The sequence below is a fragment of the Oryzias melastigma genome, linkage group LG17, assembly GCF_002922805.2.
Source record: "Oryzias melastigma strain HK-1 linkage group LG17, ASM292280v2, whole genome shotgun sequence".
Taxonomy (NCBI): domain Eukaryota; kingdom Metazoa; phylum Chordata; class Actinopteri; order Beloniformes; family Adrianichthyidae; genus Oryzias; species Oryzias melastigma.
This window is the reverse complement of record NC_050528.1, coordinates 20,552,113-20,576,906: the sequence shown is the minus strand read 5'-3', so window position 1 is coordinate 20,576,906 and position 24,794 is coordinate 20,552,113. Positions and strand designations below refer to the sequence as shown.

Genomic DNA, 24,794 nt, shown 5'->3' with positions numbered 1-24,794 from the left:
ACAACCCTTAAAATGGCCGTACAAGATTAGGGTTAGGTATCAATAATAATTCCAGATTTGATCCAATTCAATTCAGTAGAGACTGGATTGATTCAATTTGTTTTCATTTTTATATATATATATATATATATATATATATTGATTTACGCAATTTAATTCGATTCAATTAAATTTCGAGTTTACATGACTGACACATTTGTTTTGAAATACTTTAATAATCTGTTGTCTTTAAATATATTTGTATTAATCTGAAACAGTTCACCTACAGTAAAATGTATTATATAATGTATAAAATTATTACATTGTTATTTCCATACAGTGTTACATGGACTCTCAAAAGGAGAAGCTCTAACAATTGTTCTGCCTCTCCTGCATGGCGTTTCAGTTTGGCCACTAGGTGGCGATCGCACTATAGCGTTACACTTTATTTGAGAAGGTGAAGAATGTGTGAGCAAAAAACTGTGCTTTAGGTTAAAAATGGTTAAAAATATTTCCTTAAAAGAGTTTGGAAAATCCATGGCTGTGAGTTTATTAAGATGTTCATTTAGTCAGTTTGCTTAGGTTGACCGAGCGTTAGCATTTGCCGTTCTATGGGAAATTCCATTAAACATTAGCATGAAGCTAGCGGACTTTAGAATGTTGTGCTACATTGAACTCTATTTTCATGGATCGATTATTGATTAATCGGTTTTATCAACCCAGCCCCAAGACACGTCTGGGCTCATTTTAAGATGCAGACGCTCCTGTCTAAGACCCTCCAAGGGCACGGACAACCCAAAAACAAAACCATCTATGTGACCAAAGCCTTCAGTATGAGGTCATAAAGGTTGACCCACCAAAAAAACATTTTTTTTTCTGATGAGACAAAGACGATGTTTAAACCATTTTCCTTGATCTATTGTCTTGAATATTCACAGCTTCACTTGATCGTTCATTTCTTTGTGTTTTTCAGTTTATGACCTTTTGCTTCCTCCTGTCCAGTAGTCTCCAGTGCCACAAAGGAAAAACTCTCCTGTGACATGTGTGCGCTCCAGCTAAAAGCCCATAATGCGGACTTCACAGGACCTTTTCTGTATCCACAAGGTGCTGAACAAGTAACATGGCTTTGGATTTATAGGTCAAGGCCTCCAGCTGGGTGGCAATCTGCAGTGGGAACTGGGCGGCCCAGTGGCGAGACCACTTCCATCTGCTATAGGGTCTGCTTGTGTTTGCATGCTAATCCTTCTATCTTCATGAAAGCCCCATTCGTGGAGAAATTAGCAGGTTAGGACAAAGACTTTGACCTGAGCTGGAGGGCGAGTGTAAAGCTGGAAAAAGAAATTGTACAAAAGGTGCAAAAACAATCAGATGACAATAAGGATCTCCTTCTTATTATTCAAGAGATGTCTGCTCCATAATCTGGGCTTGCTAAAATAACTTGATGTTTGCTAATAAATCCAGGCAATGTGTTTATTATCAAGTTCTGAAAATGCCAAAGCCTGTCTCCTGTATTCAGTACAATGCATTTGCTTGTAAAAGTGGTCTCAAGCTGACTAATCATTAGTGTTTGCAGCCCTAATATGCTTTCAAAGTCTGAAAATACATATCATCCATCAAAGCCTGCTTGCAATATCTTTGGGCAGAAAGAAAGGGCACGAGAAGAGTGTGCAGTGTTTTCACAGCCTGCCAGCAATCCGACTGAAAAAGAGGAGGAGGTTCTTGGGGTAACCTGGCCAGTCCCCTGGGCAGTAAAGGTGCTGTAGATCTTTGGTCCAGTGGACACAAGGGTGCCAGAGGGCACGAAGGAGGGTCAAAATAGCCCTCCATGAAGAAATGCCTCATTGCACTCCTGACTTCTTTTTTGAGATATTCCAGACTGATGCTTTAAACAAAGAGTTGTTAGATATGTTGTCTTAAGCGTTAGGTGGAACAAATTGTATTTTACCTTAACAAAGAAAGAACATGGCAGGAATTAAGACCCAGTACAGCACAATACAAGAACCTCTTGCAAACCAGTAAGCAGTTAAACTCTAAATTCAACCATTCCATTTCTTTACCCACTTTAAACGATATATGAAGATGAACCATCACCAACCACCAATAGCATTGTGGTGTTCAGTGTCTTGCCCAAGGACACTTTGACCCATAGACGTACAGGACAGGAACCGCGCCTGTGATACACCGATCAGAGGTTAACTGCTCTACTTCTATACCGCGGCTATCGTATTCCTACAACTTTATTCCAATTCGGGGTCACATTCTACACATTTACTAAAGAACAAAGGTGAAGAGGTACAGTGAAATTGTCCAGCATGGTACGAACACTGGACAATTTGCAGATCTTAAGCAACGAAATTGATTTTACAAATAAAATTTGGAGTTCGCCGTGGCTAGACATAGCAAAAACACGTCATTGTCTTTATTTCAAGTGCTCATGAAAATCTACTCTTTGGAGATAAAGAGTAGAGCTTTGTATCTTCAACATTTGAACTACAATAAGAATTGTTATCGATGAAAGAAAACAAGTAGTCTTACTTGCTTGTTCAGTTGCTTATAACAACTTTTGGAACAATTATATTATTTAAACTAATTTACATAAATCCATTCTTAAAGTGGTTTTTAAACATCAGACACATATTACAGAAAGCAAAAGAAAAAAAATACAAAGAGTGGTATCTTGCTATATTGTGGCTCACCTTTTGGAGTCCCACTGTTTTTTGTAGTTACATTTTTCATGCTTTTGTTCTTTTTACACCATACTTTGTTCCGCGTCTTGGTAAGCAGCACACCTAGTTAATAAATCTCCTCCGTGTCGTGTCTCCTGCGTTCCGCTCATTGACTGTATATTTAGTATTTGGACTGAGCGAATGTGACGTCACCCATAGAAAATGTCTTGGTTCTGGTTTAACAAAATGAAGACAATCCAGTCCCCATTGTTTCACAATATGGACTTCACCATGTTGGAACAAAACGACGTTAGTAAACATCGACTTGTACGAGTCGGACTGAGTCACCATTTCTATGGCAACCACTCTCGCAAAACACTGAACCCCAAATTACCTCTTGTGGAAGGCTGGTGCCAATGTTCGGCAGTGGAGCCACCATGAGTTTGTGAAAGTGTGTGTGAATAGGTGAATGGGACTGTGACTATAAAGCGCTTTGGGCCACCAAGGAAGGTAGAAAAGCGCTACACATGTATATACCATTTAATATTTCTGCAAAGTAAACAGCAAGATTAAAAGAAAAACTCTTGTGATATGAGCTTAAATAAATCTGTGAGCTGAGACAAAAAGAAGTGCAAAACTTAAATTAAAACATCATATACTTTTACAAGTTTTTTTTGTTGTTGTTGGTGAACTGCAGCTTTAATTTGAAAAGCTTCAAATAAATTGCTATGCTTTGTAATTGATTTTTTTTCCGTCTCCGAAGCATCTATTGTACTCTGACAGACATTTGCAAGATTTATCTACTCGCTAAAACCTTTAGTCAGGAAAAAAAAAGAAAATGTGTTCTGTCAGCTGTTTCGTTTGAAAAGCACATGGAAACAAAAAACAAGAACATAAGATGAAGATGTGCCAGCCTGAGGCAGGACAACTCAACCTTACAAAAAAAAAAAAAAAAACTTCAGCAATTTGAGTTGCAGTGTTTTTTGAAAAGAATGGGAAGATTTTGTCTAATTAAAAAGTCCTTGAGAGTAACTGTCAAAAATAATACAAACAGCAATTTTATACAGAGTTTTTTTTGTGAATATTTGAAGCAAATTAAAATGCCTACCATCACAGAGATGTGCAGAATGCGCAGCTCTTCTTTAGTGGAGTCATTGGCTGGGTCTTCGGTGGGCTCTGGCAGGCTTAGGCTGCCGTCCTGATGGTGGATGTGGAAGAGCAGAGTGCCGTTCTCCAGCCACTGCTGACGCCAGCGCACAAGAGGGATGTCTTCTGAGTTCCCAGAGATCTCTGTCATAAAGAAAAGACAAAGTAGAAAAAATGTAAGTTAAATGGAAAGACAGTATGTAAATTAACTTACAAAAATCCAGTAAAGGTCATTGATTTTACATGGAATTGATGATAAAGACTAAAGCAGGGGTGTGAAACTCATTTTGGTTCAGCGGCCACATTCACCCCATATGAACTCAAGAGGGCTGGACCTGTAACATGATCGCAAAATAACCTATGGTCAACTTGTTATCTGTAGCTTTGTTTTTACTTTGTCCATTTTTCCTGGAAAACTTTCTTCTTTTTGACAACATTTTGGTAATTGGGGTGCCAAATCCTGATCATTTTTATAGCAACTTAACAGCAGTGAGGTTTACCCAGACGTGACAAGCACCTTCAACGATATGCTGTTTATTTTGTGAGCTCTTGTCATGCCAGTTTTACTTTTCATTTGCTTCCCCTAGTGATAGAATTGCACATTGTGGCCACAGGATTGGGCCAGAAACTTGTTTTTTTTTTTTTCAGCATTTTCTTCACAACTGGGCTGCATTCAACTTTTTGGCAGGCCTTATCCGGTTTGTGTGACACACCCTGCCATAGATCATTATAACTGATCTCTCAGCCTCCATAATCGTAGCTTCATTATGTTACCAGTGCAAGATAACATTCAGCCGTTAATAACAATAAAACAAAATGATTTGGCGGGCCGGATATAATGATCTCGACTTTGACACATGGGCTAAAGCAAAAAAAAAAAAAAACAAGAAAATCTTTTACTTTTTATTGTTTTAAAGTCCCACTTCGATCATCTTTTGATCTATTTTAAAAGCGTTCCCAGTGTACTTTAGTTATGATTATGTTGTTTTTACCCTAAATCAAAACAGAAGTTGTTTTCAAGGATATATTATCTGCAGTAGTTCCTCAGAAATTATCCCCCGAGTTGTGGGCGAGACTGTTGGCACAGATCAACCCGCCCCCACTACCCATCATTCATCTGTCTTACCAGCTAGCTTACAGTCCCCTTCTTAACATTATAAAGCTACCTACAAGACGAACATGCATCTATTTATCTGCAATTGGATGCATCAGAACAATAATTTTTGTAGTATTTTCCATCTAGCTAATTGGCTCTTTTTCAAACGGCGTTCACTTTGTCTGCTCCAGAGCTACAATGGTTTAAAAAAAGGAATTATCTGAAACGCAAATGTAATCTTAATTTTCTTTACATATTTCCTCTATCATGAGAAAAATGACACAAGACACAATTTTCATCAGTCTTTCGTGGTCTCTAAATGCTAAGTGTTCAATAGCAAACATGGGGGGAAAAACACAATATAGTTGAACAAATAGACCGAATACTCCAGAGAAATAAACTAGGGAATTTAGGGAAAGCTGCTTCAGTTCATTGTTAATCACATAAAATAATAAAGGCAGACAAACTACGTCCAGTCACCTTTACATTAGAAGATGAAAATCTATCATCTCCCCCTTTGAAAAATGAAACCAAATACTCTCATAATTTACAATTCTGACAGCAAGAACAACGGAGTGCTTCAACCGCAGAGATAACCGTGAGTAAACATTGAGCTTATGAAAGCAACTGAGCGTGAGAAACATTGTGCCCTCGTCCTACCTCAGCTCCCAAGACAATCACTCCCCATCTGCACGAATATAACTGATGTTAGCCGAAACGTAGTGCAGAGATGTAAGAGATGAATGCATGAAAAAAAAAGCTTTATGGGTGAGTTTCTCTTTTGTAAATATGACCTGCAGCAAAGATGCATCAGACTCAGAAGTCATAAAAGGTACAGAGAGAATCTAAAAGGAAGACATTTCAATTTATATTTTTTTACTGTCTTTGTCCATAAATGCACACTGTCTCTAACATATATTCTGTTGGGTTTTAAAAGCTTGGGTTCAATTAAACAGATCATTTAAACCAATTCAAAATAAAATAAATTAGTCTTACAGTGAAGTATTTATATAACATTCATTGGCTATTTGCCACTGCAGTGTTTCTCTGAAAAAAACAAATATATTTTTTATCCAACTACAGTCTTATAGATTGTTACTAGAGATGAAATGATTCACTTTCCCCATGATTTGGTTTGAACCTCTATTTGTGGTTCACAGTTTTGCTTCAACTTGATATATCATTTGTATCTTACAAAACTACAGCAAAAAAAAAAAAAATCCTAAAAATTAAATTAAAATTAAAATTGTTGCTTTTAAAATCCAGTGCACTATACAGTCCCACAGTATATAGCTTTTTAGTAGTTGGGGAATAGGGAGGGAATTCAGACATAGAAATGCTCTGTGGTAGGGGTGTGCCAAAATATCGATATTGCGATATATCGTGACATTTAGTCCTCTGATTGATTCTTGGTTATATTCACCAAATATCAATTTTTTTTTTTTATTTTCATTTGAAGAGGCTGTAAAATGTTCATCATCCTTTGGTGGGATGTTCCTTCAGAGGTAGATAGTGGGTGCGCATTACAAGACTGGCTGTCGTGAGCACCAATGTGTCTTTTTTCTGAGACCCTAATTGGTTGACGCAATGCGTCTTCTCCACCAAAACATACTAATGTCAGACCTCTGTGGCACCCTCCATGCTCAAAACGTACCACAAGATTTTTGATCGCATCTATGCACTGACTTAACCTTGAACCTGGATACTCCTGGCACATGAATTGCATTCGGTGGGGACGTAGCTTAAGAGATAACATAGAACTAAAGGATTTTTTTTTTAATTTACATTTGTGGAATTCTTTAAGGTTTAGATAACACAATTTGTTCCAATAAGGCTTCTGTTTTAGTACTTATAAGCAAAGACAAACGGTTGTTTGAGTGTTTGCAATGGTAAACACTATCTAATGCCCTTGTAAATATCGTTTTCTGTTTAGAAATGCCAAGACAAATAGAAGTACAGGTTGTGTTTTATGTAAAGAATGATTCAGAGTGTGCATCCTTAAACTGTTGATGGAGGATTTTTAGAAGACTACCAATGAAAACAACAATTACACCAATCGGGGGCTGAATTACTGCATTTGACTAAACAAATGCACTGCATTAACTGCACTTGTCCGTGGTGCAAACTAACCGATATTTGGTGGTTTTAAACACAGAAACTTCAGAAAAAAGAGCAGAAATAATCACAACGCAGAGATGAATGGTTTCGGGCACAATGATAAGGCTCTGTCCATTAGAAAATAGTCCATAACAGATCAAAGTCTGTACTATGCGATGTTTTATGTGTGCGGCTGAGCAGTGATGGCTGCAGGGAGAAACCGCCGTCTGTTAATAATAATGAGGATTGGGTCTGATCAAAAGAAAAAAAGACCAGAAATGAGCGATTAAAGTCGTATGTTGCAGCACTTGCACATTGATAGGGAGATTTAAAAAAAAAAAAAAGAGAGAGAGAGAGAGAGAGAGAGAGGTCTGTGAAGAAGATGGAAAGCCACAAACCAGAGCAGATGTAAAGCATGAAAGGACCACAGATCCTCCATGTTGGTGTGACATCTTCTTGGGATCTATATATAAACATGCACTAACCCCACGCAACACAACAGCATTACACAGATTACTCCGGATCAAAAACTTTTACACACTGTCTGCAAAACTTTAGGAAAACTGACTAAGTTTCAGCCTCTGCAGCTTCATTTTGCAACTATCGTGAGATTCAGAGCTATAAATTTTTCAACTTTTAATCCGTTTCCTGCAGCACAAAGATACACACAGTACCTGAGTATAAATACACGAAGACTCATTTTTTCCTTTGATAGGAACAGACTTGTTGAGTTAATTGAACTAGAATTTGCGAGCTCTCCGAGCCGAAAGAAAACGATGGTTTCTGTAGAAAACTGTGTTTTCGGCAACCTAGACTGCTATTTTTTTTTTTTTTTTTTTTTGGTTAAATAATGTTTCAGACTTTTTATTAAGATTGCTAGATTACAGATTAAAAATTTGATTTAGAGCTTAGTAAAAAAAATATAATTAATAAATGAGAAAACTAACAGTTCTGCTGTATAGAAATAGCTATTTTTATTTTTTTTTTGCTTTAGACATTTATTTTTAGTACAAAATTTAATACATAATTAGGAGGTTAGGGTTTGTTTTGTTTTTTTTATTCATTTGCCAAGTCACTCAGGTGGTTTGTTAGGTTTTTTAAATGCTAAGCTTACCAAAAACTTAAAAATCTCTTCCTTTTGTTTAAAGAATGTTTAAAAATGTGCAGAAATAATAATCACTATTTTATAGTGTTTCTAAATTACTGATTATGTTAGTGTTTTTGTCAACGAAAAATGAATGAATTATTAGATGCTATTCCTGAAGAAAAACTTTTTATATATATATATATATATATATATACATGGGTGTTTATTTTCAGTTTGTTTTACCAGAGACAAATATTGTGGCATTCTTATAAAATAATCATTTTGTCAAAACAATCAACAACATCATATTCCTTAAGGCTGATGGTGATTCATAAAAAGTGTGGATCTGACTGCAACTGCTTTGTTTGTTCAATCTAAAACTTGTGCCTAGAGGAAAGCAAAAAGCATACTATAGAGCACGAAACAAAGTTTGTTTTTTTCCACAAGAAAAAAATGCCTAGAGCCAAATAATGTCCATTGTTCAATGCTGTTTTGTCCAGAAACTCACATTGCAAGAGAAATCATTTTGACAACAGGACGTTTTCCAAAGCGCTTTGCAGTCCTGTTCATCCATTCACACACAAGCACATACTGACTGCAGCAGAGCTACAATGTAGGGTAGAGGAGTAGAGTGGTCACTTTGAAACCTGTGAAAGGAAACCAAACCAGTGATCCTCCAATCAGAGGTCCATGTTGTGCTTGTAGGCCACGCGCACCCTTTGATTATTACTAGGGGTCTTAAACTATCGTGTTAATTGCAATGAATTAATTATATGACAAAAAAATCACTTAAAAAAAAATAGCAACTCTATTTTTAATTTATAACCTTTTCATGTTCTTAAATATAAAAAAACAAAGGTCAAACTGTCTACTAGACTAAACATTTAATTTAAAGGTACATGTTGCTGCTGCGACTTTGTCAATGAGCAACTTTGTAGTTCTTCACAGAACTAATACAAACAAGCCCACAACTATTATCTATTATGTAAGAGATAAAGTCTGACAAGTGTTTGTTGTTATAAATTAACGTGGAGGGTTGATCCCATTAAACGTAAAGCTGTGAAATGAAGTTTGTCAACATGTATTATCGTTTCAATAAGAAGTTTGTGGTCAATATTTTTGGATTGCTAAGGAAAGAGTTTCCTACTGTTTTTATGTGTTAAATTCGAGCACTCTGGATGCGATGTTTTGTTCTTGCGTTTTGTCTTTTATTGTTTGAAGAAAACAAAGCCCGTTGTTGATGTAAAAGTAAAGGTTGACTTCATCAAGATCATATTTTTAGCTGTAATTTGATCTTTTACTGTGCCACAATGTCATGAATTTAAATGATTTTTTATTTTTTTTTTTTTTTTTTTTTTTTTATTATGATAATACCTGAAAATAAGGATTTTTACAGCAACTATTAAGTTAAAAATATTTATAATGAATTACATTGGGGCTGCACGGTGGCGCAGGTGGTTAGCGCTCTTGCCTCACAGCGAGAAGGCCCCGGTTCGACTCCCGGCTGGGACCTTTCTGTGTGGAGTTTGCATGTTCTCCCCGTGCATGCGTGGGTTTTCACCGGGGACTCCGGCTTCCTCCCACCGTCCAAAAACATGCTTCATAGGTTAATTGGTGACTCTAAATTGCCCCTAGGTGTGTCTGAGAGTGGATGTGTGTGTGATTGAGGCCCTGCGACAGACTGGCGACCTGTCCGGGGTGTACCCCGCCTTCGCCCTTCAGTAGCTGATAGTAGGGATAGGCTCCGGCACCCCCGCAACCCCGAAAGGGAGGCAGCGGTCTGGAAGATGAATGAATGAATTACATTGATTAAATACAAGTCACAGTTAAATTATCCATCCATCTTCTTCCGCTTCATCCAGTACCGGGTTGTGGGGGCAGCAGTCTAATAGCCCTTCCGCTATCTTTGGGGTCCAGATGACTCCAACCACATATTGTGATATATGTGATTCCTTCCATGACAAATATTGACAAAAGGGGGACAGGATTTTATGTCTCCCAAGGACATTAGTGAAACTCAAAAATCAATGATCAAAAAAAAGTTCAGCGCACTGTCTTGTGGGGTCCAGATGACCCCACTTTTAATGTAAACAAGCAAGGAGAGCGGAAGGGCTAAGTATGAATGCCCAGACTTCTCTCTCCCCGGCCCCTTCCTCCAGCTCTTCTGGGGGACCCCGAGGCGTTCCCAGGCCAGCCGAGAAACAGACTCTCCAGCGTGTCCTGGGTCTTCCCCGGGGCCTCCACCCAGTGGGACATGCCCGGAACACCTCTCCAGGGAGGCGTCCAGGAGGCATCCGGACCAGATGCCCAAGCCAGAATAAAGCACTTCACAATAATGATGGGAACTGTGATTCTTTCTCAGTTACTGATTCTTTTAATTCGACTTCCGGGAAAGAATTGGCTCTTTCGACTCTTGATTCTAAACACTTTACTATGGATTTTTTGCAAGCCTTTATTTTTGCCATAATTTTGCAACAAAATAATGGTTTGTATGTTTAAATAAATGCTTCAATGTGTAGTGTTGTATGAGAAGCCTTCCAGAACAATAGTGGGATAGGCTCTGGCAACCCTGCGGCCCCTAAAGGTAAGGACTCTACGCGCTGATCTAGTCACTGAACTCATCACCTGCCCAAAGCAAAGTGGCAACCTCACCAGTGTTCAGATATCTGAACTTGTGAAATCGTGCCACTTCTAGTCCAATGCACGCTCAAATCACACTACAAGACCTTCGATTGCATCTGTTCCATTAACTTAGCATTGAAACTCAATGCCCCTGATGCGTAAATCTGTATATCAAACAAACATTTGGAAAAGCATTTCTACAAGGTGAACCTCATTAAAATTTTGACTTTGAATTTACTCTGATAAAGAGCCTGCTGAAATTATAAACTCTTTTAAAGTAACTCTATTATGATCATGATGGCATACTTAATCTATCTAATATGGAAAACCACTCCAGAGGGAACAGATGTAATGATTTAGAAGTAACTACTCCCCATTCAAAATCTATGTAAGCACTTATCTACCTTAAACTATTCATGATAAGAGCTTTCAGTGTTAACATTGAGTTCTAATACCGTGTATGTAAAAGAATACAATGCAGCTTTTTAATGCACGCCTGAATGAGGGTCCGTCCTCTTTGTCAGACAAACCCATTACACTGATTACAAGCTAAAGCAGCACTTGCATACCAGATAATAGCCACGAGGCTTGTATGGAATATAACCTGTTTACGAATCAGAAACACAGCAAAAACAGCGGTGCGGTTCTGTGTAATTGAGGGAGTAAAACGAGACTGGCCTCACAGAAACCAGGGCTGCACTGCTGCAACAAAGAGGGAGCTCCCTTTCGCCCATAAATAAGATTTAAGGGTCTCGTCTGGTTTTAACCTAAATGCAAATCACCAGTCAGTGTGTGACAGGGCACTTTTTAAAAAGTGCGCTCCACCTCCCGGAGGAGTAGTTTGCCATGAGAGCTTGAGTAATGAGGCCACTGCTCTTTGGGACCATATCCAGTATCACCCAGCGGAGAAGAAGAGGAAGGAGAAGATGGAGAAAAAAATTAAAAGACAAGAGCTGACAGAAAATAACAGGGGGGGCGTGGCAAAGAAAGTACCTACTCATTAGCATTTAAACAAATTACTGTAATTCAATTGTGTGGCATTGTTAGTTAAGTTTGCATCCTCTGAATGTGTATTTGCTGAAGCATTTGGCTTTCCACGTCTGCAGAATTCAATTGAAGTAGTGTGTAGCGTTGGCATTTCAAAAGCTTAACCTTTAATCAAAGAAGAGCAAATGGACAGTACCACTGAAGAGCACTGCAACGCAGGCATCTTAAAACACCCAGCATGATTGATTGGGCATTTGGAAAGCTAGAATATGATTACTTAAGAGTTACAAATGAGCTTTTCTGAGATGGCTATCAAGGACAAATTCATCAGAGGTTTTTCGGAACATTGGAAATGTTTGCAGTGAGTCAAAGTGCTTGATAGTTGGTCAAAAACTCAAAGTGCTGCTGTATTTCCTGGACCAGACAGTTTATTCTGACAGATATTTGCAAGAAATACAGCTCACTTTTCTGACATCACTTAATGTCTTCAATACAAACATCATCTATAATTCAATGACAATTAAAGATTCTGACTGTACACTGACATTCATTTTATTAGCAAAAAGTAGTACACTTGAATGTATTTTATCAAGTATACTTTAATTAGTATAGCAAGCATACTACAGACAATTTCTGTCTGAATTTCCATTATAAACCCCCACTACATAAAAACCTATATAGAGTGGGACTATATAGTGCCCTGGATTTTAAAAGCTATTTGGACACCATGCTCACTATTTTTGCTTTCATTTTGCTAAACAGTGGATATGACGTCACCGATTTCTCAAATCTAATCAATACGAACATTTCACAATGTTTTTTGTGACTCCACTGTGTTCTGATGATGAAAATGTAAACGGTATAATAAAAAAATTACATTTAAACACATTTTTTTCTCAAAAAAATTTACAATTTAGTGTTTTGCAATATTGATTTATTCCATTTTGAAACAATTTTATGATGGCCAAGTTTGATTTGATTAACAACTTGTCTCAGACAGATTAATCTGGTTGGATCATTGGAATATAAATTGATTAAGTTGATTGATAGTTACATTCCTATTAAATAGACTAGTTTTTGTTTAGGGTAAACTATGCAGAGTGTTTACTTCCCTCCCGTAGTCACTACAGGTCTAGGACTTGTACTTCACAGTGTCTCAGTGTCTTAACTTTTCAATTTAGAGTGCAGTCTGCCTTGGCTCTGGCCTTTTATCTTGTCAACTGCCTTCCGACATTAAACATGGCAAACTACAGCAGTGGCCAAGATACATGTGACTCAATCCACAACAACAAAGAAACAGACATACTCTCTGCTTTAAGGACTACACAAGAAAGACACAATCAAAAAAGTCCAATGGAAAGACAATGAAGACAAAAGAATGCACTGGAAATATGGTTGATAAGAAACCAACTGTCTGCACCAAACACTCAGTTTAGTTTACATTTCAGAAAACATTTCTTTGGATTTCTACTGATCACACAAGTCTCCGAAATCTCTTAGATTCCACACACTGTGGTGTGCTGGGGGGGCAGCATATCCAAGAAGGACACTTCCAGACTGGACAAACTGATCAGGCGGGCCGGCTCTGTGGTCGGCACGAGGCTGGACTCTCTGGTGACGGTGGCAGAGACGAGGACTCTGGACAAACTGCTGGACATCATGGACAATGCCAGCCACCCTCTGCACACCGTCATCACCAACCAGAGGAGCCTGTTCAGTGGGAGACTGCTCGTACCAAAATGCAGGACCAATAGACTGAGGAACTCGTTTGTGCACCAGTCTGTCACACTCTACAATGCTTCACTGGGGGGGAGGAGATAGTAGAGGCGGACTGGATACAAACAAATCCATTCAGCAATTCATCCATCCACTCATGTGCAATAAAGGTATAAGTGCAATAATTAATACTGTAATAACCTACCTGTCATGTGCAATAAGTCAATCACAGACCCAAACCTGTTTTGATACCGCCATACAGACTGATCTTTACGCTGTCGTACTTCTTTGCCTCTTCATTGTTATTACTGTACATTGAGATTTTTTTATCATGTATATGTACATTGTACATTGTGAGATTTTTATTTTTTATTATGTATACCCTGTAAGCTGCTGAAAGACTTAATTTCCCCAAGGGTGCCATCCCAAAGGGATTAATAAAGCAAGTCTAAGTCTAAGTCTAAGTCTAAGTCAATTCATATCTGTTGACTTGTCATTAAGAAATACTTCTCAGTGTTATCAATGTCAGTAAATTCTATGACCCAAAAATTTCTAAATATCCAATTATAAAAAATACATTTACAACAGAACCATATGGATCCAATGGAGCCAAGAATGATGGAAAAGGTATGGTGTTGTGCTGTTTAATTGTGTATTTTTACGTGTGCCCACAGCTAAAGCAGAGTCTTCCAATACCTTTCTAAAACTTCAAAGATGATTTTACCTTGCTAGGTATTTGATTTTGGAAAGTCTAGCTGATTTAGATAAAAGCTTAATGGAGGCCACTCAATGTTAAAAGAAATTGGAGAGATGGTGTTTTATTCAACTCAGTATAAATAAATGTAGGATGTTTTCAAATGTTTTCAATCAGCGGGGGCTAACTCAAGACGCAACACTTGCAAGATAGTTCAGCTTTGCTTGCATGGTTTGAAATCTGTGAATTTCATGAAGAACAGCACAAAAGTGTGACTACTCAAATGAATCCTCACTTAAATATTATACCAAGTCCGACTCTGCTGATCTGTCCTGAGCACCAGAGAAGTTGTCATGACACAGAAGTGACCCAAAATCCTCAGGGTTCTCAGGAAGAAGATTCTGGGTCAAAGACTGCTTGTGACCTTGTACAACACTACCAGGCGTGCTGACAGACTGTATCACAATGTGACAAAGGAACAAGCGGACAAGAGGATGCTTGAGCACATCAGCTCAGAAGATCATCGGCTCATCTCTGCCCTCCCTACAGAACCAGTGAAATCTCACAAAACCACAGCAGGGTAAAGAACGTTCTGGAAACCCTTCACGTTCCAGCTTAGACTTGTTTGACCTCTGCTAGACATGACAGGTCCATTAAAATAAGGGCAAAGATTTGGGATTAGCTTCTGGTGCAGAGCGATGACAACACTGTAAGTCTTTTCCTCTCTGTCTCTTCCTCACTTTCACTCCTCTTTTCTTCACCTGATTTATCTGTTCAGATTTTAGAGACCATTCACCATCTTAAGTACAAGCAATTAATAAAAAAATATTCACATTTTTAAACTGATCTAAGACAAAATGCTCAATCTGACTGCAGACAATTTAATAGTTTTTTTTTTCATTTACACTGCATTATGCACTGACAGCAATTTTTGCAATACAATCCTTAAAATATTATTTATATCACTGTAACACATTAAATATGCTGAGCAAAGAGGATATAAGAGCTCTGTCCTCTATGCTATATCACATCAGATAACAATCACCAGAAAACACCTACTTTTCATCCAACATTGTCCTCTGCTTAGGAGGCATGCATTACTCTAATTTTCAGAGTGAGGTAGCAGCATGGAGATCAGTTCCTTACTCATGTCAGGTATCCACAGAGCAGACATGTGGAATGAGTCAATGGATTCAGACATCTGCAGGGATATGCACATGCTGAGAAATTAAAAAAAAAAAAACTAAATGTTTGAAAAACAATTATTTGCTTAGAATTTCATCAAAATACCGCATATTCTGCACTATAAGGCACACTGGAATACAAGGCGCACCATCAATAAATAGTCTCTTTTTGAAATAATGTCATATATAAACTATAAGGCACATTAACTGAGAGTCAAAGATAAGTACGTCAGTCGGACTCTTAACTGTGCTCACAGAAAAACCTAGAACTTGTTGACACCCTACATGTTAGCCACAAAAAAGTGTTAATAATATCTGTAACTCCCAACCTTGTTTGCAACACATAAAAAAACAAACGCATACCACTAAGAGTCTATTCATACTGGAAAAATGACTTGTTCTGGACCAGGTCCTAAACCTTGATTTGGTCTGTATTCAGTCTGGGGTCTACTAGAGATTTCAGTTCCAGGCCAAAACTTGTATACAAAACCACATGACGAAAGAGCTCTTCAGTCATTGGCCAACCGTTATGGGGGCGGGTCAAAACAAAAAAAGAAAGATGGAGGGGCTATGTTTTTCTAGTATTGCTCACTTATTCAAACTATCAATTTCGAACGTCTGCATGAAAGTCAGGTTCAACCTTTAATACTGCTTCATTGGTATGGTGGAAGCATAAGATGCTGCAAGGTGGTGCTGGGGACACTACAGCTACGAGGTACGCTAACAAGTGTTTATGACATATAAAATGTTGGAAAAACAGTGTGAGAAGCTTTGTGTATCACATTAAGAGTTGTTTTAATGAGCCTTCATTCATCCAACCACATTTTAATGAGTTGGTGTGAGTTCATTGCTACTCCATGTTTGTCTGCTAATCACCAGCTACTGTGGTCATTTTGGTCCTGTTATTTTGCTCTCTGACCGCTTTGTATTCAGACTAAGGAATGTCAGAGCGAACCGAAGTTCAGTCCGATTGGAAACGATCTAGGACCACCTAAAAAAGATGGGTCAGAGAGCAGTTCCTGGTCCCGGACCAGAGTTTGCATGCACATATTTGGACTGAAAATTTGTTCTGGATTATCAGGGGAAACGAACTCTGGTTCACTTTATGTGTCCAGTATGAATATAAAAAACAAAACTCTGACTTAGTGAACTCCTAGCCTGGTTGGTAACATGACAAAGAAAAAAAAATCATAGTCCAATATCACTATAGATTGGTTCAGTTTAGTTTAATTCACAACAACACCCACAAATTTTGACAAAGCACTGTGTACCTTTCCAAATCGCTTCAACGTCAGTAAAAAGAAGCACTAGGTTAAACGGTGAACTGCTTATTTATTTTTTTTTTTTTTAACTAAAGTGATACTCCAATCATCTTTTGATTGATTTCAAAAACATTAATAGTGGTTATTTTAAATGTAATTATGTAATTATTATTCAAAATCAAAAAACCTGTGTGTTTTCTAGAACATAGTTTCTGGACAGCAGCAGGAGTTCATCATTAATTCAATTCTGAGTTGTGGGGGGAACTGTTGGCTCAGAGCAAACCTTCCCCCATTTCCCATCATCCATCTGTTTACACTCTCCTGCTGACCTACAGCCCCTCACAACCCCAACATAACATTACCGGTACAACAAAAATGGCAAACAATATCTGGGCTATCCAGTCGTACAGGTTTGAGCCATATGCTAGCTCAGACGAGGGAAACATAAGACGTACATGGATTTAGCCGTCTACAAGTGGATGCATCAGAATGAAGCAGAGAACCGATTGTAGCACCTACATTATTTCCACAAGCTTTTCAAACATTTTTGCTGCTCCTGATTCAAATAATTTGATAAAAAAAAATATTCAGAAACGCAATTTATTTTTTCTTGATATACGTCTTCCATCATCAGAAAAATATCACAAGAACATGCTAGAAAAAAAAATCATTGAAATGGGTCTTGATGGCTTTTAAATGCACCTTATATTGCAGAAAATACAGTATTATGTACTTGTAAAGACAGAGTTATGCAAAGCTCATAAGGCTTTGACATCGTGACTAATCATTACAATAGTAGTTTGCAGGTTAAATAACCCTGATAAAAAGCAGCAAAATAAACAAAACCAAATGTAACTCACATCTGGCTTCAGAATGTCATGCCAACACTGTGCTCTCTGTCTGTGCTCTGTGCTCCAGAGACTATGATAACAATTGTCACAGTTGCACGGTCACCGGAGGGCATGGCGATAAGCAGAAACTGCTCCGGAACTGTCGATTCAGACTTCTCAATAACTTAGCTGTACTAAAGCACTGTTCAAAAGAACATGACATTCTCATGCTGAGAGCCCAGTGGCTGATAGACAAAGAGTTTTGAAGAAGAGAGAGTCGCAACTAATTTCCACTACATTTTCCAGAGTTAACGCATGGGAGCTGTCCGTCAAGCTTGTCCACAAACTACAGAGAAGAAAAAGGTGATTTCTGGGAAGGTTATGAAGGACACACTTAAGCTATTGAGTTAGGGGACATGTTTGGAGCAAAAAAACCTTCAAGTTTAATGTCTGTAACCTCTCTTGCAACACTGTCTTTATAGCTCCTCTGTCTTTCGAGTGCTGCGAGTCTGGCATTGATGGAACGATGCTGGAAACCATAGAGGCAAAGATTATGGATCATGAAAACCATCACATTAAAAAACCTCCATAACCTGATATCACTTCATCTTTTATTTTTATTTTTTGTCCTCTGAACTGGAAATGAGATTGCTCACTTTATGGTAATGCGGTAAGTGATAAAGAAGCGGTGCCGCTTTTCATCCAACTAAAGATTTTACTGCGAGTACAATGAGTATACAGTGAATAATAATGATAAAAAAAACAACAATCTTTAAAACTTAAGGAAAAAAAAATTTGAATAATTACCAAAACATATATAAAAGTATAAAATCTAAAAACAAGATATGTTTTAGTTTAATCCCAGTAAATAACAGTGTGTCTAAATGTTATTTTGCATTCTCATTGAGCACATCCACTATGCCAACAGGAAATTGGATGACAGATTTGTGCAGCTTTTCACACCATTAAAAAACTTTATCTGTTGCAAATTCAAAGATGTTTTACTTACTCTGGGTTTATGCTGGATAAAATCCCTTTTTACTGAGAAGTTAATTTTAGTGTGGCTTTCATTGTGGCTCTTGACTAGGGGTATATTGGTAAGAATCTGGTGATATGATACATTTTCCAGTGCATGTCTCACAATATGATACATATTCCGATATATTGCAAGACTCACTCTTTTTTGTTTAATAGTTTGAGTTAAAAAAAAAAACTCTACCTGAATATTAATACGTTTTTCATTGTAATAAAATGACAAAATTAATTTTACTTATTGGCCACAACTATAAGCACTGCCACTGTATCTCACATACAAGTTGCTTTTACCCACAAATGAATGGCTTTTCTTTTGGTAATTTAGGAAATATTTGTTTTTAAAAGGGAAAAGTCAACATCGTCTAATTTCCGCAGCAAAATATTTGTCAGCATAAGAATACAATACTGGCAGCAACGTGGCAAAACATTTTGGTTCCCATCCTAAGTAAAAACTAAATAATATGTCTTATAACAACAAAAACCGCAAACCTGAATCAAAAAACGAGCTTGTTCTTGCAAGAACTTGTTGTTTTGGTCATGGTGTAGAGCTGCTCAAAGAAGTTCAGTGTGCTGTTCTGCCAACTCACGGTCAGGGTTTAGGTGGAAAACAAGTAAGCCACTTATAAATAATTAAATATCGCATTGTCAGCATTTTAAATTGATACAAATATTGCCAATTGAAATATTGCGATATATTGACTAATCCATTTTTGCCTATACGCCTACTTTTGACAACTGAAATAAGCATAATAGTATTAATAATATTCTATTTTTTAACATATTCAAGGATTTTAGGTGTATAGTATGGTTAAACAATATGGTAGAGATCATAATAAACTTTTGGTCAGTAAAATTAACAAATTTCTGGCCAAGATGCACCGCAGGTGGTAAAATAAACTTTTTTTTTTTTTATAGCCACTTATGACATCACACTATCTACTACTGCATCCGTTGCATTGAGATGACCCTATGTGACACATGGTGACTTATTTAGAAAGGAACTGCCTCTGTTAAAAGTTATATACTATTTCATTTTTGACAAAAAAGCCAGTTTTCTCTTTGTGTTTTAAATTTTAATTTTGCCCCCCAAAAAACTAAACAAAACAAGTGTTCATTTTTCATAATCGTAAGAATAATTTAAATACAAATGAGTTGTTTTATTTTTCTAAAGGGAGAAATAAGACTCAGGGGTTTTGGCCAGCAAAAAATCGACACGAACAGTTCTGTAAGGCTACATTCACATCACCCTGGTCAACACAAGTTCAAGATGCAACTTCCAATGAAAATTCTACATAAAGCATGTAGACTTTGGTCAATCAGGAATTGGATGGTATAGTGACATATGGACAGCGTTCGTTTTAATTCAACAATGTGCCAACTGTTTGAAAATTCAGTTTTTTTATTAAGGCAGAGAAATAATAGTGGAATAGAGCTGTGAAAGGAAAAGTCTGGAGCAAGATTTGCGAGATTTACAGGTTTCAACATTTTGCACCAAGTCTCTTCCAACTGTGAGTAAATGCATTAGTATTCGTTGGTGATGCACGGTATGGCCATGTATCACACCCGGAGTGAACGTAGCATAAATGTTGAAGGTTACAGGCGCCTGTCTTAGTTAGGTAGATTATCTTTTAGGTTTTAATTTGTTAATGTAAGTTTGAGTTATAATTATGATAAAAATTGACACTTTTATGAGTTTTTGGCCAAAATATGCTAATAAAAATTTTACAATTATTATGTCTGGCACTTCCCTTATAGATGTCTTTTTTTTTCCAAATAAGTTCAATGGTTATATAGTGTCTTTGTGTTTTTATTAAAGCAGTAAAACACATATTAACAGCTAGTTCTAGACATAATAAAAAAAATAGATCGTGTTTTGTCTTAAATTTGCTTGAACAAGTGCAGCATGACTTGAATGTGAAAATATTGATCCAAGAATTTTGAACTAATAAGACAAGGGAAAACCGGTGTTTAGAGGAGATCAGGAGCTTAACAAGCATCTGAGAGGAGTGCTGTTATCTGAGGCCTGTTTACCCAGTGGGACAGAGGAGATGTGGGGAGGGGACCATATGGCCCCACAGCTCTGTGCTTGTACTGGGATTTGACAGCACAGCAGAGGTGTGAGTGTGTATGTTTTAGAAAATAAAAAAAAAAAAAAAAAAGACGGGCTGGCTCAAGCAATTCTGCTCACATCCTCATGCAGTGTCAGGGCAAGATGCCCTCTCTTACTTATCCTTTCAGAATCATAGTGGGAATCTATGATACTGGGAAAGAGAGGGGGAGTAAAAATGTTGGTGCTGAGGGGAGCAAGAGCAGAGAAGCAAAGGCTGCAGGAAATCGAGACTCAGATTAGGAAGAAAATGTAAAAAGGGGAGAAAAAAAACTCTTTCTGAAGGAAGGTCCATTCAAAATTCAGGTTTCAGGGTACAGAGTCACCACTTCTGCTATTAACCCTGTAGTCTCTTTTCCCATTTGTGCCTGTGAACCCCGCTGGAATTTAGTAGAATCTTAAATACATCTCGTTTCTCTATGTCCTTACAAATACCTATGTAATCATAGCTGAGGGTGCTTGGGCGTATGCAAGGAAGCACTTTAATTGCTTCAAAGCAGTTTCACTAATAACATTTTTACTTGGACTTTACAGAATAAGAGAACACTAGTAGAAAACAAGAATTCGTTTAATACACATGGTAAAAAGACTGTAAAGTTTTTTTTGCAATACGGACGTTGCCATTTTGGAGCCTGATGACATCAGTAATTAGTGGTTTGAGTCGGGACAGCATCAGGAGTGAGCTTGTTAGAAGTCCACACCCCTTCCACTTGAAAGTGTACTTGAGAGAATCTGTAAAACGTTTTGAATGTTCAACCAGACCATATACTTTTACTGACTTATCTGATTGGTCAGTTTATAAACTGAATAACTTGCATTAAAAAATATCATGTAAAAAGGATGATTAACAAGAACATGTTAAAAAAGGTAACAATGCAAGAATGGCTATTCTGACAAATATAATGGCTGAGTAATAGTTGTTTATTTCGCTTTAGAAGTCTATGGGATTTTCACTTACTGGGGCTACCAAGCAGGAATTTTCTATTGGGAATGTGAGGGGAAGGGGCCACTTAGTCAAGTTCTCATATAAAGTCAATGGTCTGAACAAGCTTGAGATAACAGGTACACTTCCCAGAATTCAACTGTGTTCCCTTAAAGACAGAATCCAAAGATTAGCCATCAATGAACAGTCAAGAAAAGCCCTGTTTTGGTGTTTGGACATTTGGTAAAAACCTGCGACTAGAAAAAGGTCCCATTGAGAATACATTGCTCGGTTGCCTGAAAATGCTGTCCTCCTTGAAGAGCAGGAAGACTAAGACATGGATAGAGGTAATTTTTGCAACTTTGGTAAGGCAACCTTGCTAGACTATAACAGAAACCCCAAATAAGAGGAAGATAAATGAGTGGATGGATGGATAAATGGTCCGATGAATGTAGTTAGTGAAGAAATGATGGGCAGATACCTACTTTGTTCTATTGAAACAGTACTAGCTTTGTTTTTAAGAGAAGCTTCCCCTTCCCATTTTTAGCATTAATTTGCATTGAAAAACACAGTAATCATTTACCCTTATTTTATTTTCTGAAGAGCAACCCAACATGAGACCTGTAACACTTTGAAAGGTTCTCCTTTAAAAATTCTATGTGGAAGAGAATGTATGGGACACAGCTTAGAGGAAAGAGGGAAAGGTGCACTTCAAGGTGAGGCCAGATCATAGGAGTTTCTGCCAGAAGCTTCTGTAAAATACATGGCGAGCTGTTTGATGACATTCAGGAAGACTGACCCAACTTGGCTGCGATTGAAAATTCCAGTCCAGGTGCGTCACAAACTCCACAGAGTTTCTTCGATTGTGATCAAACAGATGAATCCTATTAAAAGTGAGGAACAGCAGATGGAACATATTGTTGCCAAGATTGAAGGCTTCAAAACAGTTTCAACAAGTTACTAAGCTCCCTAAATGAAAAGCACTGAGGCTTTTTGCATCACTGTGTGAAAGAACAAATAAAACAAAGTTAGGAGTGCAAACACCATGGTTCTCACTAAAAGATTTTTAGTCGTTTGAGGTGAGGAGAATAATCATCTATTGTAGCTACTGCATTGTATTGATCCAGGACTGTGCTTGCTTACTTGCATTGATTGTCAAACATTTGAAATAAATGTTGCTTTGTTTGTGTTAACACACCACAAAAACTGAATTTTAAGAAAGTAAAACTACTTTGTTCAAGAAAAAATATCGTATTTTCTGTCTTGCAAGAAAAATAATATAAAGTTTTTCAATTGCAAAACATTTTCGGTTTGAGAACAACATTTTTCTCTTAAATAAGAATTCTTGGTAAGACCATTTTTCTAACTCCATTTGTTGATTTTTTTTTCCCTAAAGAAAATTCTCTAATGGGTTAAGGATTTTTGGTGTATTTTTAAGATGCCTGTTTTTGCAGTGTATTAAGAAAAAAACACATTGTTCCACAAAATGGGCTTCATAAATTTCCAAATAAGCCTCAATATTGAGCAAAAATGAACAACAGACAATATCAGCTACACAGTTTCTTCTTTTAAATTTAGTCAATGATTAAATGTTATAGCCTTGAATTCTAGTAAAATATTTCACCATCTTGTCACTAATGAGTATCTGCAATCTGCTACTAACAAATCAAAATTAAAACATATTCCCAAGAAAACAAGAAATTTGTAGGATGATCCTATTATATCATTTGAAGGTTAAAAAAAAATCCATAGATGATGAGTAAGTTCTTTTATTTTGCAGAGAACTGGTGTCAGCCCTATAGCTCAAAATCCAATCGTAGCCTCCATGTAAAATAAGATTACAAGGACTGCTGCTCTCCTGTATCGCCGTCCCCGGTCTTGGTACTGACTTAATTCAACATGCACGTCAGCCCCTCGCATAGCAGCCACTTGCTGTGCAATGAACCAAACAAACAGCAGTCATTTGCCTTCCTGAGATGAATAGCAATTACGATTTCTGTTATGTCTTATTGGCTAACCCATTTGTTCTTTTGTGGAGCAACAGACATAGAAAAGCAGCTTAATCGCCATGCGCTGGAGTTATGCTGATGATGGAAAATATCTAAGTCCGACAATTCACTTTGCAACTGCAAAAAATGAGCTTTCATGTGTCATTAGAACAAAAGCACTTTACAGTTTTGGTAAGCAGGTGTGGCGGTTTTTATTATCTTGGCTTCCAGCTGTTTATGTCTTTAATATCTTTTTATTTAAAGATCTTTTCAAGGTCTTCGTCTGTCAGTTTACCAGTTCTTTTCCCATGAGGTCAATTGACAAAAGACCCCTGCAGTAAGGGGTAAAAGAGAAAAAGTTTAATGACAAAAAGAAAATGTTTAAAGTGACCCTACTGCTGGAGTCACCTTGACTACTTCTACATGATGTGGGGATTGTTGGCTCTCCCCATAGGCAATTTAGTATGCCTGCCAAGTAGCCCAGGTACCTTTGCACCACATGAATAACAAATTGTTCATCTACATGTCGAAAAGTAGATCCATTTGGAAGACGAGATTGATGTCTTACTAGTCTTTTTTAGTTTGCCAACAATCAACTCAATGGGCAGGTCAATATAACCCAGAGATCAGCACGAACATAAGGTTTTCCGTATTCCAAAGTGAGCTTACAAAGAGCAATGGGAAAAATACCTCCTAAACATTGACCTAACAGGGTCGGTGCTGCTGAATGAAAGCTGATGGGAACAGATAAAGCCAGTCCTGCCAGTCAGACTCAGCTCCGTTTTGCTTGTGATTTATACAAAGATTTTTTTCCCTCCTTTCGCATAAGCTGAGATGCCAGCTGTGAATGAAAACAGCCCCAGCACTGAAACAGAGAAGGGTGTTTTTTTTTTTTTTTGGTGAAGGCCCCCAAGCCTCATGAATGTAAATCGTTCCCTGATTTTGCTTGAACACAGTCTCAAAAACATTCCTGGCTGTATGCACATGTCTGATAGAGGGTGAAAAGATAAAGCTGCGACTGATAAGAAAAAGGAATAGTCTCACCTTGAACAAAGAGACAAACGAAACAGCCATACATAAAACATGGATGTTTATTTATTTAATTTCATGTAGGGTATGGTTTTATAAAAATAAAACATTTATATGAACAAAATATTATTTAGACAGAAAGTCTGAAAACTTCAATCTCAACGTAGGGTTGTAAATTAATTCAGCACCATTTAGTCTAGGGAATGATTGTGGGATTTTTTTCATCGACTGATGGTCATGTAAGAAATCGAGGGTGTTATACCCTCCTATAAAACCTTGAATAAAATGGTCCAAGATGTTACACTTCCCAGCTTGGCAAGCAGGGGGCGTAACACTACTAGAGCACC

At 37.5% G+C, this 24,794-nt stretch overlaps 1 protein-coding gene across 6 annotated transcripts in view; it reads right to left on the bottom strand.

Moving 5' to 3' along the window:
• The window catches only part of astn1 (astrotactin 1), a 373,519-nt gene that overhangs the window by 297,228 nt on the left and 51,497 nt on the right, over positions 1 to 24,794 (bottom strand). For all 6 annotated transcript variants that reach the window (XM_024273426.2, XM_024273427.2, XM_024273428.2 and 3 more), the window contains exon 2: positions 3,754 to 3,935. In XM_024273426.2, the coding sequence (XP_024129194.1) occupies positions 3,754 to 3,935 (182 nt within the window). The remainder of the gene's footprint in view (positions 1 to 3,753; positions 3,936 to 24,794) is intronic.